At 34.4% G+C, this 23,931-nt stretch overlaps 1 protein-coding gene across 1 annotated transcript in view; it reads right to left on the minus strand.

Moving 5' to 3' along the window:
- Positions 1-1,054: 1,054 nt before the first annotated feature.
- MCM6 (minichromosome maintenance complex component 6) overlaps positions 1,055-23,931 on the minus strand; it is a 37,570-nt gene continuing 14,693 nt past the window's right edge. Inside the window, 9 exon segments of the mRNA XM_006175715.3 lie at positions 1,055-2,627; positions 5,748-5,887; positions 7,802-7,957; positions 8,534-8,669; positions 17,158-17,319; positions 19,164-19,292; positions 20,872-21,027; positions 22,053-22,160; positions 22,866-23,007. Of these exon segments, the coding sequence (XP_006175777.2) occupies positions 2,511-2,627; positions 5,748-5,887; positions 7,802-7,957; positions 8,534-8,669; positions 17,158-17,319; positions 19,164-19,292; positions 20,872-21,027; positions 22,053-22,160; positions 22,866-23,007 (1,246 nt within the window). The 3' untranslated portion in view covers positions 1,055-2,510.

A 23,931-nucleotide genomic window follows, 5' to 3' on the forward strand; every position in this document is an offset into this window, starting at 1 on the left:
ATAGTAACAATTATGATTCTTTGTATTTCTGTGGTATTAGTTGTAATCATTCCTGATTTTGAGTCCTCCATTTTTTGTGAGTCTAGCTAAAGTTTTCTCAATTTTATCTTAAAAAGAAAAAACCTAGCTCTTAGTTTCATTGCTCTCTTTTTAGTCTCTATTTCATTTATTTCCTCTCTGATCTTCATTTATTTCCTTTCTTTACTAACTGTAGGCTTCATTTGTTTTTGTTTTCTTGTTTCCTGAGATATAAAGTTTGGTTGAGATCTTTCTTGTTTCAAGCACTTATCCCTATTAGAACTGCTTTTGCTGCATCCCATGAATTTTGGCATATTTATTTCCATTTCATTTGTCTCATTTTTTCTCTTTCAAGTTCCTGTTGTTCAGTATGTTGCTTAATTGCCACGTATTTGTGAAATCTTCAGGTTTCTTCTTGTTTTGTGGCCTAACATATGATATATCCTGGAAAATGTTCCATGTGTGCTTGAGAAGAATTTGTATTCTGTTGCTTTTGGAAGGAATGTCCTGTATAGTCTGTTAAGTCCATCTGCTGTTACATGTTAAGGTGAATTCTTTCTTACTGATAATCTGTTTGGATGATCTATCCTTTTATGAAAGTAGGGTACTAATGTCCCCTATTATTATTGTTTTGTTGTCTATTCTCCCTTGGTTCTGTTAGTATTTGCTTTATATATTTAGGAGCACCATGGCTTTATTTGCACATTTTCTTTTTCATGTGTCCTGGAGATATTTCCATTTTAAACATCTTGATTTCCCTCATTTTTGTTTGTATAACCCACAGCACGCTTTATCAGTTTTTATAGTCATTTCCTTATTGATGGACATCTGTCGGGATTTAGTTAAAAACACATTAAATTTATGGATCAGTTGACAATTTACAATATTCAAGACTTCCTATTCAGGAACAAGTTACATCTATACATCTACTGAATACTTGTCTAATTTTCTTTGTAAAGATCTTGTATGTACTCCATCATCCACTTCACTTTCCTGACAAGTAACATGTAGATGAATAAGCACACTTATTCAGATGTGCAAAAACTGACTTCAGTTGTATTAAATGGCTTCCCCACTCTAATGGCAGAAGTGGGGAGAACAAATTCACCACAAAGGAACTTTTTATTTTCTGGGATTTACACTTCCCTTTGGTTCAATATTTGATCAAATTAAAGTTCAAATTCCTGTCAAGCTGTTTCTCTCTTCAGAACCTCCTCCCCCAATTTTCTTTATCAAGTTGGGAGCCAGTGCAGGGAGGGGGCTCTTTCTTTCTGTCTCCTGGGTTTTCATTAGTTATTCATTCTGTCACCTGTTACTGAATGTCCTGACTAATTAATCCAACCCTTATACTAGCATGTCCTGTCTCCACAGGATGACTGGGATCATGTACCCCAAGGTTTCCTCATCCCAACAGCCTCTACTACTCCCATTAATTAGGAAGTTTTCCCAGGAGCTTACACCCTGCGTCTGCTAGCTATGCAACATCTCTCTATACATTTCCAGCCTCCTATACCCTAATGTTTTCAAGCCAGTGGAACATTAAGTTTCTATTAGTGAACTTACATACCACATACAAACGCTCCCTACCTGACTCCGCAGGCCCAGAACGCCACCTGTTGTCAAAAGCTTCAATAGGAACAGCTATATCATGAACATACTGATCACAGCTAAGTCTCAGGGACTGTTATTACCATAAACAGCAGTAATTTTTTTCTGGAAGAAAGCCATAAAATGTAGCAGTGGTTTGTAATATAGAAAATAACATATTTCCCTTAAAAAAGCCATTAGAAAATAATTCTGAGAGTTTAACTATAGGATACATAAGTTTAAAAAGTTATAAATGAGTACTGAAAAAAGTATAATAAACCTTTTATTTTCATAAACTATCTTAAAAAAAACAAAAAACCAAATAGGACTGGAATTAACCTGTTGAAGACCTCTTAGCTTTCACACTAATAAAAGGACTAAAGGACTCTCCTAATAGGAACCTACATCAAATGTTTACCATAATGCCGTATTTCCACCCTCTCACTCCAGATCAAAAATAAAGGAAAAGATTCATATTCATGAATAGATGGAAGCAGTAATTTGAGTAGAATAAAAATAAATCCAATAGACAACTGCAAAAAAAGTTATTTTGGTGAAAAAAAGCAGTAGTTGGCAACTGAAAACAGTTATTTCCCCAATAAGATACTATGCATCATAAAGCAACAGGACCTTTCTCTACACATGAAAAGGTCTTAGTTATAGAAATGACACATTATTGCAATCCAACTTCACTTAGACAAGAAGCACACTAAACAAAATGATAAAACCTGTGTTGGTATAAAAATGCATGACAGAGATGTGACACAGAACTTGGTTCTTGTTCCTCAAAGTAAATCCTCTTGAAGCATCCCTTTCAGAAGCAGAATTTCTCTGGCTAGTAGACCCCCATCCAAACTCCAGGCAACAGGTGGAGGTACATAGTTTCTTTGGTTACTTTCAATAGCTCAATCTTCCAGCAAGTAGTTGGGGTTAACTACTAAGTAGGGATCTTCTTCATAGCTCTCACTTCCTTCTGTGGAGCCTTTCAATCCAGCTTGGGTGAGTTCAATTAGAACATGATCCTATGAAACACAAACATTTGTCCTCAGATGTCTAGCAGTACTGTAAGAATGCTCAGAAACACAGGACTTGACCCTCTCTTCTGAATGTTTGCTACCAACATTTTCTTTCATTTCCCTCTAGAAACTCTCTCAGAAAAAGGACTACACCTAAAAATACTTTATCAAGTTTCTGCTAAATCATCTTCCCATTAGGATATAGACCTTTTTATACAATAAGTCTCTTCTGAAAAATTAAGAAATATAAAAGATCAATAGACAGTATGATTTTAATCAGGTTTCCTAGTATATTACATCAAGTAGTTGTAAATATAACTTCAGAAAAGATAGAACGTAACATGAATTTTATGATCATGCAATTATATAAAATCTTCTGATAAGTATGTTTATCACACAGCTTTATCACTGATACAAGTGTTTAATTCACTTAATTCACTGATACTAGTGTTTAATTTCACTTTTAATTACTGGCCATTGAACTCTTTCATATATGAGCCATTCATAATTCAGTTAGAAATAGAATCTAAAGATAATTAACATGAAAATATTTCACTCTGATCCATTAGCTAATAATACAAAAAGTAGCACATGCCATGTGGCATTCATAAACTTGATGACAGATTTCAAGCCATGATGTGTCTATAAGTCAGTCTAATATGTCCACAAATGAGAACGCCTCCTACCCAAGGCCCACAAGGTGGAACTTAGGAAACAACAACTTGATCTTAAGAAGGTGGAAAAGTCCCACAGTATGTGCACTACGACTACTGAGAGAGGCTGGACACTTCTAAGCACTCACTCCATATACTAACATAATGTAAAAGGAAGCATTTAATCAGCACAGTACAAGTTCCCTAGTCTTTTGTAGTGAGTTAGCTCAGGCAGTGAGTCAAACTTAAAAAGGTAAGTCCAATTTAGATCAGTTAGTTTCACAAGTCCCAGCATAGGTTTTCTTGTGTGGGTCATTTTATCTTACACTGATCCCAGGGCCACAAGGGAGGGAAGGGCTGGCCTGGTGCAAACATGTTGCTCACCACTAGATAGACAATTTTGAGCACATACCACCCTAGGTTGGCTTTATTTTTATACATTATTATTTATTAAATTTTGAATGGAATAGCTCTTCCCACCCCCCACTCCTAAAATACCTGTAATCGTAGACTCATCTATTTCTACAGGGAAATAGTTTTTCAGATAACAAACCCTTCTATGTGACACCTATAATATTTATATAGTGAGCACTATGAAGTGAACTGCAATCTCTGCCATTTGAAGAGAAAAATCCAATCATTCAACAAATATTTGACCACTCTATGAGCTAGGTACCACTGTAAATCCTGGGGATATAGTGGTTAACAAAACAAAGTCCCTGTCCCCATGGTGCTTGCATGTTAATAAGAGAGACAGACTAAACACAAAGACTACACTGCCATACGATGATAAGCACTATGAAGAAACACAAAGTAGGGTAAGGGGGTGATAGCAAGGAAGAGGCTGCTGTGTTAACAGGCTAGGCAAGAACTTTGAGAAGGTAACGTTTGAACAGACATCAGAATGAGAAGGGATCTGGGCTAAGAGACAACAGACAAGTGCAAAGGCCTTCATGTTTTGTGTGTCTAAGGAAGAGTGACAAGGCCAGTGTCACTAAGCAGAATGGGCAAGAAGAGGCTATGTAAGAGGTAGACAAGGTAGGCGGGGGCTTGCTTGTGTAGGGTTCTGCAGGCTACAGTACAGAGAATGGATTTTATTCTAAACCTGAGGGAAGGAAAGACTGGAAGGTAGGGCACTATGACAATTTGATTTGTTAAAGATCTGCCTGGTGCTGGGCAGAGACCAGTGCAAGGGGGGACAGTTGAGAGGCTCCTGTGGAAGTCCAAGCATGGAGGCTTGGGTAAATATGACAGTGGTGAGACAAGAACAGAGAATACTCATAAGGAATGCAGGGCTCACAGAATTTGCTGCTAAAATGAGAAGCTGTGAGGGGAAAGTAGAACCAAGGAATAAACGATAATTTTAAGGTGAATGGCCTAAAAAAATAGTAAATGAAACACTGCAGGGAAAAACTGTTTTGAACATAGTAAGTGTGAGGTGCCTATTAATTTACAAGTAGGCAGCTAGCTACATCCAATAGGAATTTAGAGGACAGGCAAGAGCTGGAAAAATAAATCTGGGGGCCACTGCAGATGGTTTTAAATTTATGCCACCGAATGAGATCACTTAGGTAATGAATGTAAATAGAAGAGAGGTCTGAGGACTAAGCATAGCACTCCACTGAAAAAGTGACAAGAGAAAGACACAAGAAGAGAAACTAAAAGGAAATAACTAGTGAGAGGAGAAGACTCAGGAGAATATGGTGACTTAGAAGCCACGTGAACACAATATTTCCAGAAAGAGTGATCAGCTATGACAGGTGCTGCCAATAGGCTGAATACTGAAAATGATCAACTGATTTGAGTAGCAAGAATGTATGTATGCAATGGTCCTTTAATAGAGTAGGAGAATGAACTGACTAGGAAAAAGTAATAGCAGCAGGCAGTGCTACTGTGAGGTTGACAAGACAGAAGTAAAAAACTATCCACTTGAGATTTGTGGTCATGAATTTAAAATAAGAGTGGGCATATGGTTGTATGCTTTTCTCCAGATACTTTTAACTGCTTAGATATAGGTATAGTAAATGAATTAGATTTAGCCAAAGCTGGAGTTTCGCCAAGCAAGTAATATAAAAAGAGAATAAAGTTGAAAGTATAAGGAAAAAGTGATTATAGGATAGACTGTAAGCTGGGTAATGGGGGAGGTAAGAACACGAGGAAGATAAAAAGCAGAAAATAGGTGACAGTGGTCAGGAAGGTTAAAGGTTTATGGTAAAGAGAGTGGAAAACAAAGCTTAAAAACACTCAAATAGGAAGACCTTAAATTCAACTTCCCAGCTTTAACCTAAGTTCTGCTTATTTTAGCAGAGAGAAATAAGTCAATTAATTGTTGTTAATTCTATCTTGATAAACAACTCCTAATTCTGACTAGACCCTACTGATTCAAAATAAATGAACGTCTAATGAACCTACACAGATGAGGCATGAACTCCCTCCCTCATTAATACTCCACCAAGCGTAGCTCTATACGTACATAGTGGGTGAGTCGATAAATGACTTTCTCTATGATTCTCTTTTTGTTTATCAGTTCCTCTTCAGAATCTATTTCTGACTCGATTTCTTTCAAGTACCAGTTAACAAGTTCACTTCTCTTTAATGCAGACTCATCATCTTCTGAAAAAATAAATAAGTAAATAAAAAAGGATTAAATTATCCTTGTAGCAAACTATTGCCAATTCTTTAATTTTGCAAACACAAGACAATGTACTGATTAGATAATCATCAACCTGTCTTAAAGTACATCTGCTGAAATAGTCTCCAATGTTCCAGCGTAAGTCGAACATAACCTGCCATATTATTTGAATTAAAGTATGCCATACTTCATCCTGAAGAGAAAAACCTAAAAAAACACATTATAAGAAACAAGTGTCCTAAAGCTATGAAGATTTCAAAGTATGGAGGTGTTTCTTGCACGTTCTTATGCTTCACCACCTATGACAATGTTTGTCAACAGCAATTGAAGGCATAAATTAGGAATGAAGTCATAGCAGGTAAAACTGCTGAAATATAACCGTTCCTCTTTGGAAAGGGGAACACTGAGGTCAACCAAAGCATGAAATCCATAGGTGTTCACTCAAAACAAAAATATTACCAATTTGCTCCAGCAAGATCAATCCTTATTGACTGAACTATCTGCCCTTTAGAGTCCAAAGCAGAACTCTAAATTCACGAAAAGAGTTGGAACCTGGATAGTATTTTAACTATCATAGAAATAAAGAATAATAAAGGAAAACTCAATCCATTTAGTCTTGATTCTAGCAATTGTTAATAAAATATAAATTCAAAATAGGAAAATTCTAGCTTTACTGATGATAATGCCTTTGAAGTTTTATTATGGCTGTACTCAAATTTCAGTGGTTTGTCCAAATGTTTTTAAGTAAGTAACCTCCTTGGTTTTAAGTTTTGCTCCCTATGCTAGGCTAGAAAACAGCTGTCTATCTGACAACTGAGAATTAATAGTTTACTTGGCCGGGTGAACAGTGTCTTTTTTCTTTTTTTAGGGAAAGGAAGAAGACCTAGTAGAATTTATCTGTGGAACACAGACAGTGTCTGGGCGCTAATCCTATCTTTGCTTCATCAGTGGTTTGCTATGTTTAAAACTTAGCTGCATGAGAAGTAGAATGATGTGAACACAAGAACGTGTGAGCTCCCAAATCTTTTTATGTGAGAAGGGACTGGGACTAAAACCTGTCTGTCCTAGTGGCTTCTTTGCTGCTTCCTTTCTCCTTCCCACTGGTCCACAGTTCTCAAGGGAAAGAGGGTAGAACTAAAGGGCCCAAATCTTTAATAAGCTGAGACAGTTTCTGGTGTTCTTGTCCTTCATCAGTTAGGACACTGTGAAGAGACTGTCTGGAAGCCAGCATACTGAATTAGCCGATGGTTAATCACCAAATTGAAGTTTAAGTTCACCGCCTTGATTTCATCACTTTTCCTTCTGCCTTGTGGCTAGAGAAAACTTGGATAGCATGGTAAAGCAGTTAAAAATAAGAAGGGTAACACAACATTGTAAAATGATTATAAATCAATAAAAAATGTTAAAAAAAAAATAAGAAGGGTACTAGTGTCCAGATATCACACTTCACCTATGGAGAAATGAGGATTTTACTTCATTCCTAGTCTGGAATGTACTGCTTTTTGAGTTTAAATACTTGTCTATGAAATATAAATATCCTAGGAGTCCATCCATTTTAAACAAAGCTGTTGTGAGGAACAGTGATTTTGCATCTGTAAAAACATGTTAAGTGCTTCTTTATATATTATCAGATCCCAAATTCTGCTTCACAAAACTAAAATAGGCCAAGGACATTAACAAGAATTATTCATAAACCTTTGACAACAAACTTGGGAAATGTCCAGGCTGGTAGATATGCTGACACTCCCTAGATTTTGTTTGCCAAAGTGAGCTTGGTTAACAATTTATCATCTCTTCTGACAAATGAATACAATCTTTAGCAATCAGAAGTGGCTTATGTGAATACAGCTTATGTAAACGACTCAGCATGTGAGCAGCATTAGGCAGAGCCTCACCTTCTTCCATCTTTCTGAGGTGAAGCACAATAAGATTAGAGATTCGACAGTATTCAGAGAAGCCCAGCCTTAAGGTGGCTTTTGGAACAGAGTCTTGGTTCATGTCTTCACTGTGGCTGTTGATTCCATTCACAGGAGCAGGGCTGTCAGCATGACCTAAGTGAAATATCAACTGTTTGAATCTTGTTTCTGTGCCTCCAACATTCCCCTATCAAATGTTTATAAATATGCTTCTTACATTTTAATACTAATTTCAAAAGAAGCAAACACTTGTACTCAGTATTTAAACATTTTACAAACAAATTAGAAGCAAATTTACAAATGCTACTAGTGAAGTCAAAAACTAATTTGGAAGGAATGGGAAGAATGGGAGATAAGATTTCATGATCTAAAATTGCATTTGCAGTATTATAAATTTTTAAATTTGGTGTCTGTCTCTTAATGTACTCAAGATAATGTTTTTAATTCAAAAACAAAATAACAATACAAATAAAGTCAGAAGAATTAAATCTACTACCCGCATTTTGGTGTTATTTTCTCAATCTTTCAAGCATATATATTTTGTATCAACTATTTAGTTGTATTTTAACTTATAAAGTTAATAAAATTCATTATCCATTTTCCACCGTTTTGCTACATAGACTTCATTACCATCAATAAGTGCACAGATACCGTGACATCTCAGAACATTTTGGTCCCTAATTCCAGAACAGTCATGAACAAACAACTCACCATTGATGCCATCTGGGCCCTCATCTACTTCCATTTGGGCATCTTCTTCTTGATCTAGATTAACATCAGGTGTTTCTACACGGATGATTGATTTATTCAGTAACCTGAAAGCTTCCTTTACATGTTTAGGCTGGACCTAAGCCAATCAAGATGAGGTAAATCAATAAGTCAGTCTTCTTGACATACATAGAAGATTTTCTCTGTACAAAATTGCAGTGGCATTTTGGTTTTCTCATACTATCCCTCTCACATACAGACATAAAATATGAGACAGCACCATAAATTCACAAGAATGGCTAAAAGGACCGACAATACTGAGTGTTAAGAATGTAGACAACTTTCATTCACTGCTGTTGGGAATATAAATTGATACAACCATTATGGAAAACCACTTTTCAGTCTTTACCAAACTGAGCACAGGTACAATCTATGACCCAACAATTCCATTCTTAGGCACACGTCAGACAGAAATGTACACGCACATACATCATATGAACCAAAAGATACGTACATCCCATTAAAAACCCATATTGGAAACTATCTACTTGTTCATCAATAGAATGAGTCAATCATGGTGATACATTCACTGATAGTTATGTATCTGGGAGGAAAAAAAAAAGTTTGAAGACAACCTAACCAAACCATCAGGAGAAGTATGGTTAGAGTACATGGCCATGAAAAAAAAAAGTTATCCTCAGAGGAGGATAGTAGTGACTGTAAAAAAAGCACAAAGAGAAGCTTTTGGAGGTGCTAGTAAGGAATGTTTGACTTCCTAATCTGGGTATAGGTTACATAGACATGTTCACTGAAAGTTAACTGAGCTGTACACTTGTGATTTATACACTCTCTATGTATGATTTGCTTCAACAAAAAAATTTGCTTAGACACAGTATCAACCCAAAGAGGAACAAACCAAGGCACATAGTCATCAAATTGACAAAAATTAAGGATAAAGAGAAAATATTAAAATTAGCAAGAGAAAACAACAAATAACATACAAGGGAACTCCCATAAGGTTATCAGCTGATTTTTCAGCAGAAACCCTACAGGCCAGAAGGGAGACACACGATATATTTAAAGTGATGAAAGGGGAAAACTTACAACCAAGAATACTCTATGCAGCAAGGCTCTCTTTCAGACTTGATGGAGAAATCAAAAGCGTTACAGATAAATAAAAGCTAAAATATTTCAGCACCACCAGACCAGCTTTACAGTAAATGTTAAAGGAACTTCTCTAGTCATCAAACCATAAGAAAAGAGAACAAAAAGAAGAGGAAGAAGAAGAAGAAGAAAAGACATACAGAAGATTGCTTTGGCAGTTCAGGGTCTTTCATGGTTTCCATATAAAGTTTGGAATCGTTTGTTCTAGTTCTGTGAAAAATGTTGTGAGTACTTTGACAGGGAGGGGTTGCACTGGATCTGTAGATTGCTTTGGGTAGTACAGCAGAATGTATAAAACAATGTTGATTCTTCCAATCCAAGAGCACAAGATCTTTCCATTTCTTTGTATTATCTTCAATTTCCTTCATCAGTGTTTTACAATTTTCAGAGTATACAGATAACTTCCTTGGTTAAGTTTATTTCCAGGTACTTTTGATGCAATGGAAATGTTTATGCCAGTTATAAAATTCTGGTTTTTGAAGTGGAAAAAAAAAGTGAACGAAGGGCTGCAAATGGCAAAATATCCTTTCTTATGGGTGAGTTGTATTCCATTACATATATATGCTGCATCTTCTTTATCCATTCATCTACTGATGTGCACTTATAATGCTTCCATATCTTGACACTTATAAATAATGTTGCTGTTAACAGTGAAGTGTATGTATCTTTTTGAATTAATTCTTATTTTGTGGTTGGCTTTATTCCTTTGATAACCATGTAAGTTTAAAAAGCTAAAGCTCTAAATGTTCTTAGAAACAATGTACAGTACATATATGTAAATTTTTTAAATATGTGCAGTATATTGTGTATATGTATTTACATGCAATACATTGTATATGTGCAGTCAAACTGTAACAATTCTATCTAATAAAACTGAAAAATGAAAAAAAAAGCTTACTCAGAAGAAAAATGACATGTCAGCATTTTGGGGGGATTGCTTTAAGTTCTTGTATAAATAACCATCTAAATCTACTCCCTTCCTAACTAGCTGAGCCCCATAACAACAGATAACAACAGCATAGCAGCCTCTTTTTTTTTTTTTTTAATTCATTACCACCTGCGAGGAAAATTTAAGTCATTTGAAAACAGTCAACATCAATACATAGGCCAATGAAGTTACTGGTCTATAAAAATAAAGAAAGAATAGTTTGGAAACAGAAAAATATCAAGTTACATGAGGGAAAAATTAATAATCAAGGGTTGGCCTCAGATTTCCCCAAAGCAACAGTTAATGTCTGTTGGCAGCAGGATACAGTAGAAAAATTTATAAGCAAAGTAAGTATGAGCAAGAGGCTGTAGATCAAGCCAAGCTGTCTTTCAGGTAAAGGCTACAAATAAACCCTGCTGAACCTAACGGTCAGGTAATATTATTCTCATACTCATACTCATAAAGAACTTTTCTTTTTTTTTTCAGTTTTAATATACTTTTATTGAAGTACAGTGAGTTTACAATGTTGTGTAAAGAATTTATCTTTAAAACATTTTTTTTTCATTGAACTCTTGAAAGGAGGCCAAATTTCAATCAGCTAAGAGATAAATTAGGAAATTGTAATAAAATTATCTTCAATGAGCCTTGCATATATTTAGCTAAAAAACTAAGACTAAAACAAATGTGGGAATTAAGAGTGACAGAACACAATGTAAACAGTATATGCCCTAAAGACAGAGGGATACAGGGAAATGCAATAGATGAGTAAATTTGCTGATTGCCTCTTACCTGTAATAGATGAAAGTCAATAGATGATAAATCAAGTGATGGATAAGCATATTTGACTGCACAAGGGTAAACAGTAAAATATAATTTACTAAAATCAGGTGGTTGAGAGGGAAGGGAGGAGGAAAGAAGATGAAAGACACCAGTTTTATCACTGCTTATAGTAGGGAAACAGGAGGAACCAAGGGTACAATATAAAGCTATAATAATAAAAGTAACTACTAAAATAAAATACAAACTTTGTGAATCTCAAAATTGCACATACAAGCAAAAGTAAAGAGACTACATAAAGAAAAGTCTTTTCAACTATGAAAAGAAAAAAAAAATCTCTCATACCAATAAATGGAAATGGGTTTAGGTTACATATTTTAAAAAGATTTTCTGTTTGGGTCACAAAACAAAGCCCAACTCTATGCTTTATATAAGACACACAAATTTATTCAGAAATGGTGAAAAATTCCCTCAAAGTCTCTGCAAGGAACCAACCCTAACACCATCTTGATTTCAGACTTTTGGCCCCAGAACTGTGAGAGAATAAATTTGTTTTTTTCAGTCACCTCCTCCCCCACCAAAAGAAAGAAATAGTGAAAAATAAAAACTTAGGCAAAGGTATACCAAAGAAAGCAAGGTGGAGTTCAGGCCAAAAAGCATAAATGAGACAAAGCTAGAGGTTAAAAATCACAGTGAAAGTATATGTATCAGTTAATAGAAAAACAGTATTAGTAAAGTAGAAATTATAGGAGCTAAAAGGATAAATACAAAGAGACAGTAACTACATTATTGGTAGAGAAATAAAAAACTATTAACAGGAGGCTTTTACCTTTCAATCTGGAGAAGATACAGTAGACCAAGCCCTAAAGGTAACCCCTACTTCAGATATATATAAAATTATGTACATTGTGAACACAGACTAGGTCTTCCTTTAAAGTGCTCCCTGGAACATTTATGAAAATTGACACTGGGATATAAAGAAAACAACCATAAAACCAAATCCCCAAAAAATCAAAACTAAATGAGAAACAGACATCATTTTCTAATCACAATGTAGTAAAATTAAAACAAGCAACCAAAAAACCCACATTCTACCTGGATATTATTAAACTCTGAAACAGCTCATAGAAGTGGTTACTTTTCTAGGAAAATGTAACTTACCAAAAGTGACCCAAGAAGAGACAGAAAATCTAAACAACACAGATTTCCATGGCAGAAATTAAGAACCATGCACCCAAACTGCATATACTAGACAGACAGGGTTTTACTTTAAAATTCTTAACAATAAAATGGCACATCATTTTAATGCAGTAGAAAACCATTCTAGGATAGAAGAAAAAGGGAAAATCTTCCAAAAATTAAAATGAAATAATAGCCATGGTACCAAAATAAAGATTGGAAAAACAAACAAGAACACGTGGAGACCAATGTCATTTGTGAGTACTGTTTAAAAAATTCTAAGTAAACAGTAAATAGAAATCAAATGCATTAAAAAAAAGTGGGATTTACTCTAGGAAGGCTTGATATTAGAAAGTGTATTAATTTATTTTTTGTATTGATAGTACTAGGAGAAAAAAAAAATCATGATTAACTCTATAGACACCAAAAAGACACCTGGTTTAAAAAAAAAAATCGATCTTCTTGATAGAAACACTCAAGATAGGAATAATAAATGTTCCTATTGATATAAACATATTGTATCTCAGACACAGAGCCAATCAGGAACTAGAAAAAAAGGTCCAACGCCATAATTATTAGACACTGTATTGCAAAAGTAAAAGAAAATTAAATTAGTGATGAATATGGGAAAAGATTAGTTTAGTTTTCAGTAAGAATGGAAAGAACATATCCCACTATATCATTTGCAAGTAAGAATGAAAACCTGGAAAATCAATAGATTCAAATGAAAAACTATTACAAACAGTAAAAGGTATCCGTATGGTACAGAACTAGCACACAGAACTCAGTAATTGATATATATAAGCAACAACCAGTTAAAAGATAATGGGAAAAAAGTGTACCTTGAAGATCAAGAAAAATTACATAATATCAAGAAATAAATTCAATAAGAAACATGCAAAAATCACATGAAGAAAAATTTAAAATCTATTGAGTGAAACAAAAGACTTAAGTAGAAAGATAATGATGTCTGTGGTAATCATCAGAACTGTTCACAAATGTCTGCTTTTTTCATTTTAAGTACCTGATAGGAAGGCACTTTTTTAACCACATGAACTTAGTCATGGCCCTGTTAATTCCACTGACAAATGAACTGTGAGCAGTAGTGCCATGTCATTTCTAGACAGAAGGCTAACACATGATATGTGGTTTACCACCTTTTCTCTGTCTTCTGTGATCATGGAAGCATATGCCAAGAAAAAGCCTTTACATCAGCCTGAATTTCTGAGTGATGTGAAGAGAGCCTCTGGCTAACATAAACAGATATGAAGCATGTGCAAAAACTGTTTTAAACAGCTTAGATTTTTATAGCAACATAATCTATATTATAACTGCTATTATGTTTTCTCACATAGGAAAAATCATCATAAAGATGTCAATTCTCCATATCACCATATGAATTTAATGTGCTCTCAATATCAATAATTAAAAAAAAAACAAAAAACTAAGCCACCTGGTTATTAAGTTCACAACAGCCAAAGAGAACAATGCAGCGGAACTAGTTGTGCATTTAAAATATAAAGCCTCATTGATTAAAATATTGTGCTACTAATGCAAGAGGAGGCTGACAGATCAAAGGAACAGGAAAAAAAATTTCAGAAAGAGATCCTAACACAAGAATTTAATATGTAATAAAAGCATACCAAACCAGTGTGGAAAAGATAGATTTTTCAATAAACGGTGTTGGAACAACCAGAAAGCCAGATTAGAAAAGAATCAAGTGATTCATACCTCACATCTTACAGCAGAATAAATACCAAATATTTTAAAGATTTAAATACAAACAATGAAACCATCTAAGTGTTTCAGGAAATTCTGAGAAAATTCTCTGATTAAATTTTAGAGTAGTGGAGGCCTTTCTAATAAGATAGTAAAAAATGAATGAAGAATATGAACATAAAAGGAGGTAGAAATGGCTCTTAAATAAATGCAAAAACACTCAATTTTACTCAGAAAATGTATTTGTATGCACATATGTATATATACATGAGTGTATTATTTATTTTCGTATCATTTGAATTTGCTACCTATTAGGGGAAAAAAAGAAAAAAAGGAAAGAAAAATCTATTAGAGATTCTCCAAGACACATGTCAGTTCTGTGAAACTCACTTTAGGAAACATTACAATAAAAAAAAAAAAAAAGGTACAAAGGTTAGTATAGTTTTTAAGAATTCCCCTCCACCATGACCTATTCTTTCTCTGCAGATTCCACTATATTATTCCAGACAGATACCTTCTGCTTTTTTAAAAAAAAACTGAAGTGTAGTTGATTTACAACGTTTCAGGAGTACAGCAAAGTCATTCAGTTATATATGTACATATATATAGTTTCAGATTCTTTTCCATTATATATTATTACAAGAAATTGAATATAGTTCCTTGTGTTATATACAGTGGGTCCTTGTTGCTTATTTATTTTATAGTAATGTGTATCTCTGAATCCCAAACTTCTCATTTATCTTTCTACTGCCCTTTTCCATTTGGTAACCATAGTTTCCTTTCTACGTCTGTGAGTCTATTTTTGATCTGTAAATAAGATTTGTATCTTTTTTTTTTAAGATTTCACATATAAGTGATATTACATGATATTTGTCTTTCTCTGACTTACTTCACTTAATATGATAATCTCTAGGCCTATCCATGTTGCTGCAAATGGCATTATTTCATTCTTTTTTATGGCTGAGTAATATTCCATCTCACTCACACACACACACACACACACACACACACACACACCATCTTTATCCAGTCATCTGTCAATAAACATTTACTTTGTTTTCACGTCTTGACTATTGTAAATAGTGCTGCTATGAACATTTTAGGGTACATGTGTCTTTTCAAATTATGAGTTTTCTCTAGATATATACCCAGGAGTGGGACTGCTGGATCACAGGGTCAATCTAATTTTAGTTTTTTAAGGAACCTCCATACTAGATACCCATGCTCTTGCTAAACTTCCCACTTTCACTCTAAAAATGCCTATCAAAATTCTATATGTCAGTGCTCAGTTTTAAATGTTGGCATCTCCCCAAACCTTTGTCCTTCTTTAGGAAAGAATTCATTGATCTCTATATTCTTTGCTGGTGACACTCTATCATAATATCCTTCCTTTCATACTTCACATGCTTAATTAAATATATATCTTGCTCCCACCAAATTATCAGCAATGGAAGACAGAGGCTCTATTATTCATCCCTCAACCTACAAAGATGTCCACTGAAAGTCAGGAGAATCAAAGAATATCAAGTAAGACAGTGTGAAAGTTTTTGTAAATAGTAAAGCACCATATCAGAGAATTTGAAAAATTAAATGAAAAGAAAAAAAGCCAAAAAAAATGAAGTCTATGGGATAGAAATGGTGAATGAGGTCAGAACAGTGGTTACTCATGGGGAAGGGTACAAAGGAACTTTCCAGGATGATGTAAACACACTATATTCTAAGCTGGGTAGCCACAAGGGTGTATATAAAGTTGGAGCCATACACTTTCCTCTATGTGAATTATATCTCAGTCATACTATTAAGAAAAATAGCCAAACTCTTCAAACAAAATCTTACACTGTTTAGATGACTGGATAAAGAAGTTGTGGTATATTTAAACAATGGAATACTACTCAGCAATAAAGAATAAAATGCTATCTGCAGCAACATGGATGGATCTGCAGATTGTCATTCTAAGTGAAGTAAGCTAGAAAAAGAAAAATACCATATGATATCACTCATTAAGTGGAATCTAAAGAAAAAAAAAAAGAGGACATTAATAAACTCATCTACAAAAGAAACAGACTCGCAGACATAGTAAACAATCTTATGGTTACCAGGGAAAGGAGGTGGGAAGGGATAAATTTGGGAGTTTGAGACAAGCAAATGTTAATCACTATATATAAAAATAGATTAAAAAACAAATTTCTTCTGTACAGCACAAGGAACTATATTCAATATCCTGTAATAACCTTTAATAAAAATATGAAAATGAATACATGTGTATATATATGCATGACTGGGATATTATGCTGTACACTGGAAACTGACACATTGTAACTGACTATACTTCAATTAAAAAAAAATCTTAAAAAGCAGAGATGAGGGTGTGAATGTACTTCCATACTGCTCCCCGTTTACTCCCTAAATATCCACTGACATGTATCTGTAGAACCTAGGGCTCAAAGAACAATTTAATATCTACATATTATACAAACCTAAGGAGCAGAATTCCTCCTTAGGAGACTGAGGGCTACATTATCATTTCTGTATTCCTCAGGACAGAGGCCTAGCACACTGTAGGGTTTAAACAAAATTTTCTTGAATGAATGGCATTAATCTTGAATTCACTTCTATATGTTCTGTATAATCTACATTATGATTATTACTCATTACTATTAATCTAACTACTACATTCAATAAATGGAGAGCAACCTTCTTCAAAGGAAAAAACCCCAGGGTCAGGTATCCTATGAGCACTCAACAGTTATATAAAGATAAATTTGCAGCAAATGCTGGATGTCCTATACTAAGCCAAAAACATGCTTATAAGCCAACAAATCAATTTCTCTTTCCCATTATGTTAAAGTGATTTTGATACCTCATCACAGCAGTGCATCCGAGCCATTGCTTCAGAGAGACGGATCATGCTCTCAAGCTGTCGCACTGTAATCCTCCATGAAGACTTGGTTACTCCAGAACCATCCCTCTGGCGGAGGCGTTTATATTGTTCCACAATGAAGTCCTCTGACTCTTTAGAAATCTGTTCAAGAACATCAATGAAGTCAGAGCATTCCTACTTAATGGGAGCTACATTAAACTTTAGTTTTTAAGAGCCTCCCAGATATTCTGGGGAAACTGCAAAGGTCAATACTTTGAAACCAATGACAAGGAATTAACACTGAAATGCCTTTCAAAAGAAACTAACACTAAGGAGGACTATGAATTCCATGTACTAATTTTATGAACAGGAAGACAGCAGAGTTAGTATAAGCGAATGACCATTTTTAAAAGATACGTGCTAAAAAAAAAAAGGAAAAAGGATATGTACTTTTATATGCAAGATGCCAAAGATCACTAAACAAATTAGTACTCAGGCTATTCTTGAGGCTCAGTTATTAATGTACGCAGTCTTTGGGAAAAAGAGAGGTCAATATATATAGTAGTCCCCCCTTCTCTGGGGCTTCACTTTCTGTGGTTTCAGTTACCCATGGTCAACTACGGTCCAAAAATATTAAATAGAAAATGTCAGAAAGAAACAACTCATAAGTTTTAAATTGTGCACTGTTCTCAGTAGTGTGATGAAATTTTACACTGTCCAATATCCCACACCCAGGATGTGAATCATCCCTTTGTCCAGTTTGTCCACACTGTTATCTGCTACCTGCCTATTCGTCCCTCAGTAGCCATCTCAGTTATCAGATTAGCTGTTGCGGTTAACACAGCAGCGCTTGTGTTCAACTAACACTTATTTTACTTAATAATGGTCCCAAAGCACAAGAGTAATAATTCTGGCAATTCAGGTATTCTCTTATTGTTCCTAATTTAGAAATTAAACTTTATCACAGGTATATATGTATAGGAAAGAACATAGTATATATAGGGTTTGGTACTATCTGTGGTTTCAGGCATCCACTGGGGATCCTGGAATATATCAACTGTGGGTAACAGGGAACTGCTGTATATGTACTAGCTATTTCAGTAAACCTTATTATTTGTTGAATAACAACAAAGTGAGGCACACTTAAAGACTCCTCAGTTTTTCAAAGCAAGGAACTCAGCATATTTAGGAAGTATGCAAAGGTCACAGAGGGACCAGCCTATAGTCATGAGCAAATGCAAACAGAAGTGATGCTTTACCCTTCCCTTGGGACAGTGAGAGTCAATCCCAATATTATGGAAAATCAAATGAAGATGATGGATAATTAAAATCTAAGCATAATTCTCAAAAGTCAAGCCAGAAATAGTGTAAAAACCTCAACCAGAATCAAATAAAACTTTTTTTTATATTTTATTTTAGGAAAATACCAAACAAAATATGCATTATGGAGGTTTATTTTAAAAATAAATGCCCAAGTGAGTATCCTGGATCCAGTACTAATTTAATCCAGTGAACTACATCAATTACTGTATTATAATGACCTAAAGGAATCCAAGTTTTTCCTCAGAGAAAGACTCAAGAGCATTCAGTAGACTACTGATTTAAGCACATGAAGTTTTAAGATTCTTAGGAATAATGGTTAAATAAAAGGATGGCCTACTTTATTTGGCTATTCAAAACTCTTCATCCATAAAGATCTTTTTATTAGCATCTAACAAGTAAAAGAAATGGAATAAGTAAATTTTTTTAGACTTGTAAAAATTTCCTTTTTTTAACTGTCTCTGAAGAAACAAAACTATTCTCAAACAAAACAAAAAAGCAAAAACAAAAAACAGAAACAACAAAAAACCCCAAAACCCCAAATCAAACAAAACCAACCAACCAAACAACCTTAAAAAAAAAAACCCCAAACAAGTCAGGTTCAGTTAATTAACATGTAATACTTTGCTTAAGTACCACTTTCATATACTCCTTATGCCCAATTACAGTAGAAAAGGGCAGGTTACCTTGGGTTTAAACTGTCTTGCAAAAAGAAGATACCTCCTGATGTCATCAAGGGAATAGACACGATCAATTGAATCCTCAATTCTTGAATGCAAGTCTACTATTCGTCTGGCAATAGCATAATCTGTAACCTTATTCAAAACAAGAAAATCATTTTGATCAGTTATAGTAATATCCACTCTGGACCATCCCACCAGGCATTAAGAAATTATTTATAGCTAACAATAAGCTCTATTATGCCACCATAAGGTGTATTAATGGGTTCAAGTTTCTGAGGCAAGTACCAGTTTCATCCAGAATCAAAAGTTTAAATGTATACCTTTGCCTCATTCTAAGACTACTCCTGAAAGAATTAACTGACTTCAACATGCCAGAAATAAGATTTCTAGGGCCCTTAGTATATGCCAGGCACTACTGCCTCAAATATGTCTAAAAACATTAATCCACGTACTCTCACAAAATCCTTTTTATTAGGTAGGTAGTATTACCCCATTTTACAGATGAGTAAATTGAGGCCTGGAAAGATTAAGTAACTTGTCCAACATCACAGTAGTAAATAACAGCAAGGATTCGAAGAGTCTAGCTTCAGAGTCTGTCCTCCTAGCTACATTATGTTGCTGCTTATGAATATATGAAGATAATCATGATAGAATTGTTATTAAAATTGAAAAAGTAAAATCATACTAAAAATATGCAATTTACTGTCAAATGGTACAGAAAAAAAATGTAGAGACATAGAGCAAATGGCAAAGCATATGGGGCAAAAAGTGCGTGAACTGAAAAAAGGGTATATAGATACCATATGCACTATTGTACTTCCTGCAACTTTTCTGTAAGTTAGAAATTATTTCCAACTAAAAAGTTAAAAAAAATTAAAAAGTTAAAAAACTAATTTAGTAAAATATGTATAGACAGAAATATATAGATTTGTGAAGGAAAACAAACCAAAACATAAAAATCGAAACCCTGTAAACATTCACATTGATAGAAGACAGCTTTTATTTAGGTAATATTTAAAATTTTGCTGTAAGCAAGAGGTATGCACGTGCCTAAAGTAATGTCGGATCTTCATGTAATTAAAAGGATAGCACAATATTACCTTCTACAGAAGGTCATTTTGTAGTTCTGTGCACATCTGAGATGTGCAATGTTGTGAAATACTTAAGTATAAAAAACTAATACTAACATGTTAGAATCCAAGTAAATTCATAATTTCACACTCAATCTTAAAACTGCTACATAATTAGGGAAAAAAAGTGACACATGCAGTAACTTGATTGAAGATACATAAAGACAAATAACTCATAATTTGAAAAGAAAGAAAAAAAGAAATTTGGTCTTCCAATTCTTTCAACCTTACCGAAAAAACAAAAAACAAACAAAATTCTTATAAAAATCTTAAAGAGTATAGTTGGGAATTAACTGTAACATGCTTCCTTTTTTTTTTTTAAATAAAGAATTAAAAAACAGTAACAAGAACAAAAAGCTTGCTATTCCTTAACACAATTAAGCAGAATGAGCAAATTCAATTGACTTTATCTTGAGTAGCTTAATAAATCTTTGTCCAATCCAATGCCACTATGAGAGAAATAAAGATCAGTGCCAACACATGCACCAGCTCTTCAAGAGTGTATCCTCCAGGCCTGTCTCACTCAATTACTCAAACTGGAAATAACAAAGGAAACTCAGAGTGACAGCTCATGTGGTTACCTCATTACACTCATCCACAAGTATAAAGAAGAGATCAAATCGGGACATGATAGGAGCTGACAAGTTTATATTCTGTTTCAATGATTTTGATCTGTCGTAGTGTCCACTGATTGGGTTTGCTGCTGCCAAAATGGACGTCCTGGCATTCAGAGTAGCCTGACCACAAAAGGAAAAATCAAGACCTGTTTAAAGAGACAACTGGAATGGCCAATAGCATACAACAAAATTCTCAGTCTCACTCATAAGTAACTAAATGCAAACAGAAATAGTAAGATTATCATCTTTCACTCACTGAATCATCAAAATTAAAGTCTGGTAATACATAATAACAAGTACTACCATATGATGTTGGTGGTATGATGTGCACACTCTTTAAGCCAGTAATTTCTTATTAAGAATTTATCTTGAAGCTAGGTACAGGAAGGTGTGCACAAGGATGTTTACTACAATATTGCTTGAGTACAAAAGACTGGAAATGACTTAAATGTCACTCTATGAGTCTGATGAGCCAAACTGGGATATATACAACTGAAAATCATGGACTAATAAAAAACCAAAGTGGATCTAACATGCACTGGTATATAGAAAGATTACCAAAATAAAATTACGAAGTTAAATGAGCAAGGAACGAAACTGTGTATATTATGCTTATTTATGATAAAATATTCCTAAAAGGGGCATAAACTCAGCAAATACTTCTGAGTATCTATTCGTGCTGGGAGTTGGAGGGGAAGATTTCTCTTTTTAACTTATATTTTAATGTACTGCTTACATTTTTCTTAACTATTTGAATGTATTACTTTTATTTTTAAAGTTTGGTTTCTGTCTAATGCTAGTTACAACACTGTATTTATTGTTTTCATTAAATAATCTGTGGATTTTGATTATTTTTGTTACAATTGGAAGCAAACTTTATCAAAGACTATAGAAGCTCTGGGGAAATTTTCTAAGTGCTAAAAATTTCACCAGTACCTACTCTACTTCTTGTCATAACATTATTTTCACAGTACCCTAAATAGCACCTATAATTTGTATCCATAATCCTCAGGGCTGTGTTTTCCATTTCAATAAACAGCATTTCATATTGAAGTAATGCATTTTACCCAAGTGATCATCTCTAGAGCTGTATTTTTCTACAAGGCTAAAGCACAATGCAATGGAACAGAAGTGGACACACATACCTTCACTCCTGCTTTAGTGATGGAGATGGTCTGCTGTTCCATGGCTTCATGAATAGCAACTTGATCCCGCACATCCATCTTATCAAATTCATCAATGCAACATACACCCTATAACCAAACAAATCTAGCATAAGAAACTGCCTTTCGGGTGTCAAACAGGAAAGAAACTCAGTGCTACCACAGAGACCTTTCCATTCTCTAAACAATGAAGATAGGTAAGTAAGCAATCCTAATTTTCCCTACCAGAGTAAGACAATACAATAGATCCCAGAGCTAGAAGGAACCATTTGCTTCTGACTCATTTTAAACTGAGTAAAACTAAAAACATAGTTACTTACTGCACTTTTACTCAACACCAAAACCTTGTGTAAATCTCAGAATCAAAATATTCTGGTCACTTCAGTATTGATTTTAGGCTGGGGAACTGAAGGGTGAAGTTGGAACATAATGTTTCTAAGTATATATAGCTACAACTTATATGCGTTCACAGATCTAAATGATATTTGACAAATACATGTGAAATGTAATGGATGCACTCATAGATATGCCACAGTCTAGTAAGCAAAAAGTGCTGAGAAGTACTAGTCAGCAAACACACCAGCTCAGGGCATGCAGTACATTCTACAGAAGTTCAGAAAGTGCTGATTAATGATGAATCCCAATTAAATTCTAGATTACTAAAACCATGAATTATTTACTAAAAGTGCTTTAAAAAAAAAAAGGATATCTTCTTAATAGACACTTATAGGTCTTTATTGATAGGGTAGGGGATATTCTGATTTACTTGTATCCAAGAGGGTAAAATGTTCTTACATTATCAGCCAGCATCAAAGCTCCAGCCTCAATGACAAACTCATGAGATTCTTCATCTCTTACAACAGCTGCTGTTAAGCCAGCAGCACTGGACGCTTTGCCACTGGTGTAGACAGCTCTGGGACTGAATTCTTCCACGTGCCTGTTCAAGGTTATCATGTTCATTAATATATGACTACTAGTATATGACATTAAAGCATCCTTTTCAAGAATCTTAGGTGATAGGATTTATGTCAAGTAAGAATTTGTATCTTAAAAAAAAAAAAGAAAGAAAGAAAGAAAGAAAGAAGCATTAAGAAAAAGCAATTCATAAAGACACATGTCATAGACCAAACAGAAAGCCTTTTTTCCTTTGGTCTTTTAAATAGGTTAAACTCATTCCTGTCAAATGGAAGATGAAGTTCATACATGATAAAAACATCAATAATAAACAGTTCAACAACAATGATCTATTAGAAGGCCTTGCACTTAAAAAATGAAAATAAAACAAAACTAGATGTGAGATTTATTTTTTAAATTATTTTTATATTTCTTTGGGGGGGGTAATTAGGTTTACTTATTTTGATGGAAGTACTGGGGATTAAACCCAGGACCTTGTGCATGCTAAGCATGTGCTCTATCACTGGGCTATAGCCTCTCCCACCTGGATGTAAGATTTATTCCAAAAAAGCAAGGCTGGTTTAACATCTAAGAATCAATACTACATCACATTAATAAAGGATAAGAACCATCTCAATACAGATGCAAAAAAAAAAGCATGTGACAAAATCCAACACCCTTTCATGACAAAAACTCTAACTAGAATAGAAGACACTTTCCCTCAACCTGATAAAGGGCATCTATGGAAACCCACAGCTAACATACTTAACGGTAAAAAGCTGAAAGCTTTCCTCCTGAGAGCCAGAACAAGACATGGGGCCTGCTCTTGCCATTTCTGTTCCACATTATACTGAAAAGTCCACCAAAGGCAATTAGGCAAGAAAAAGATAAAGGCACCCAGATTTTTAAGGAAGAACAATTATCACTGTTTGCAGCTAACATGATCTTGGAGAGAAAATCCTACAGA

The sequence above is a fragment of the Camelus ferus genome, chromosome 5 (assembly GCF_009834535.1).
Source record: "Camelus ferus isolate YT-003-E chromosome 5, BCGSAC_Cfer_1.0, whole genome shotgun sequence".
In the NCBI taxonomy this organism is placed as follows: Eukaryota; Metazoa; Chordata; class Mammalia; order Artiodactyla; family Camelidae; genus Camelus; species Camelus ferus.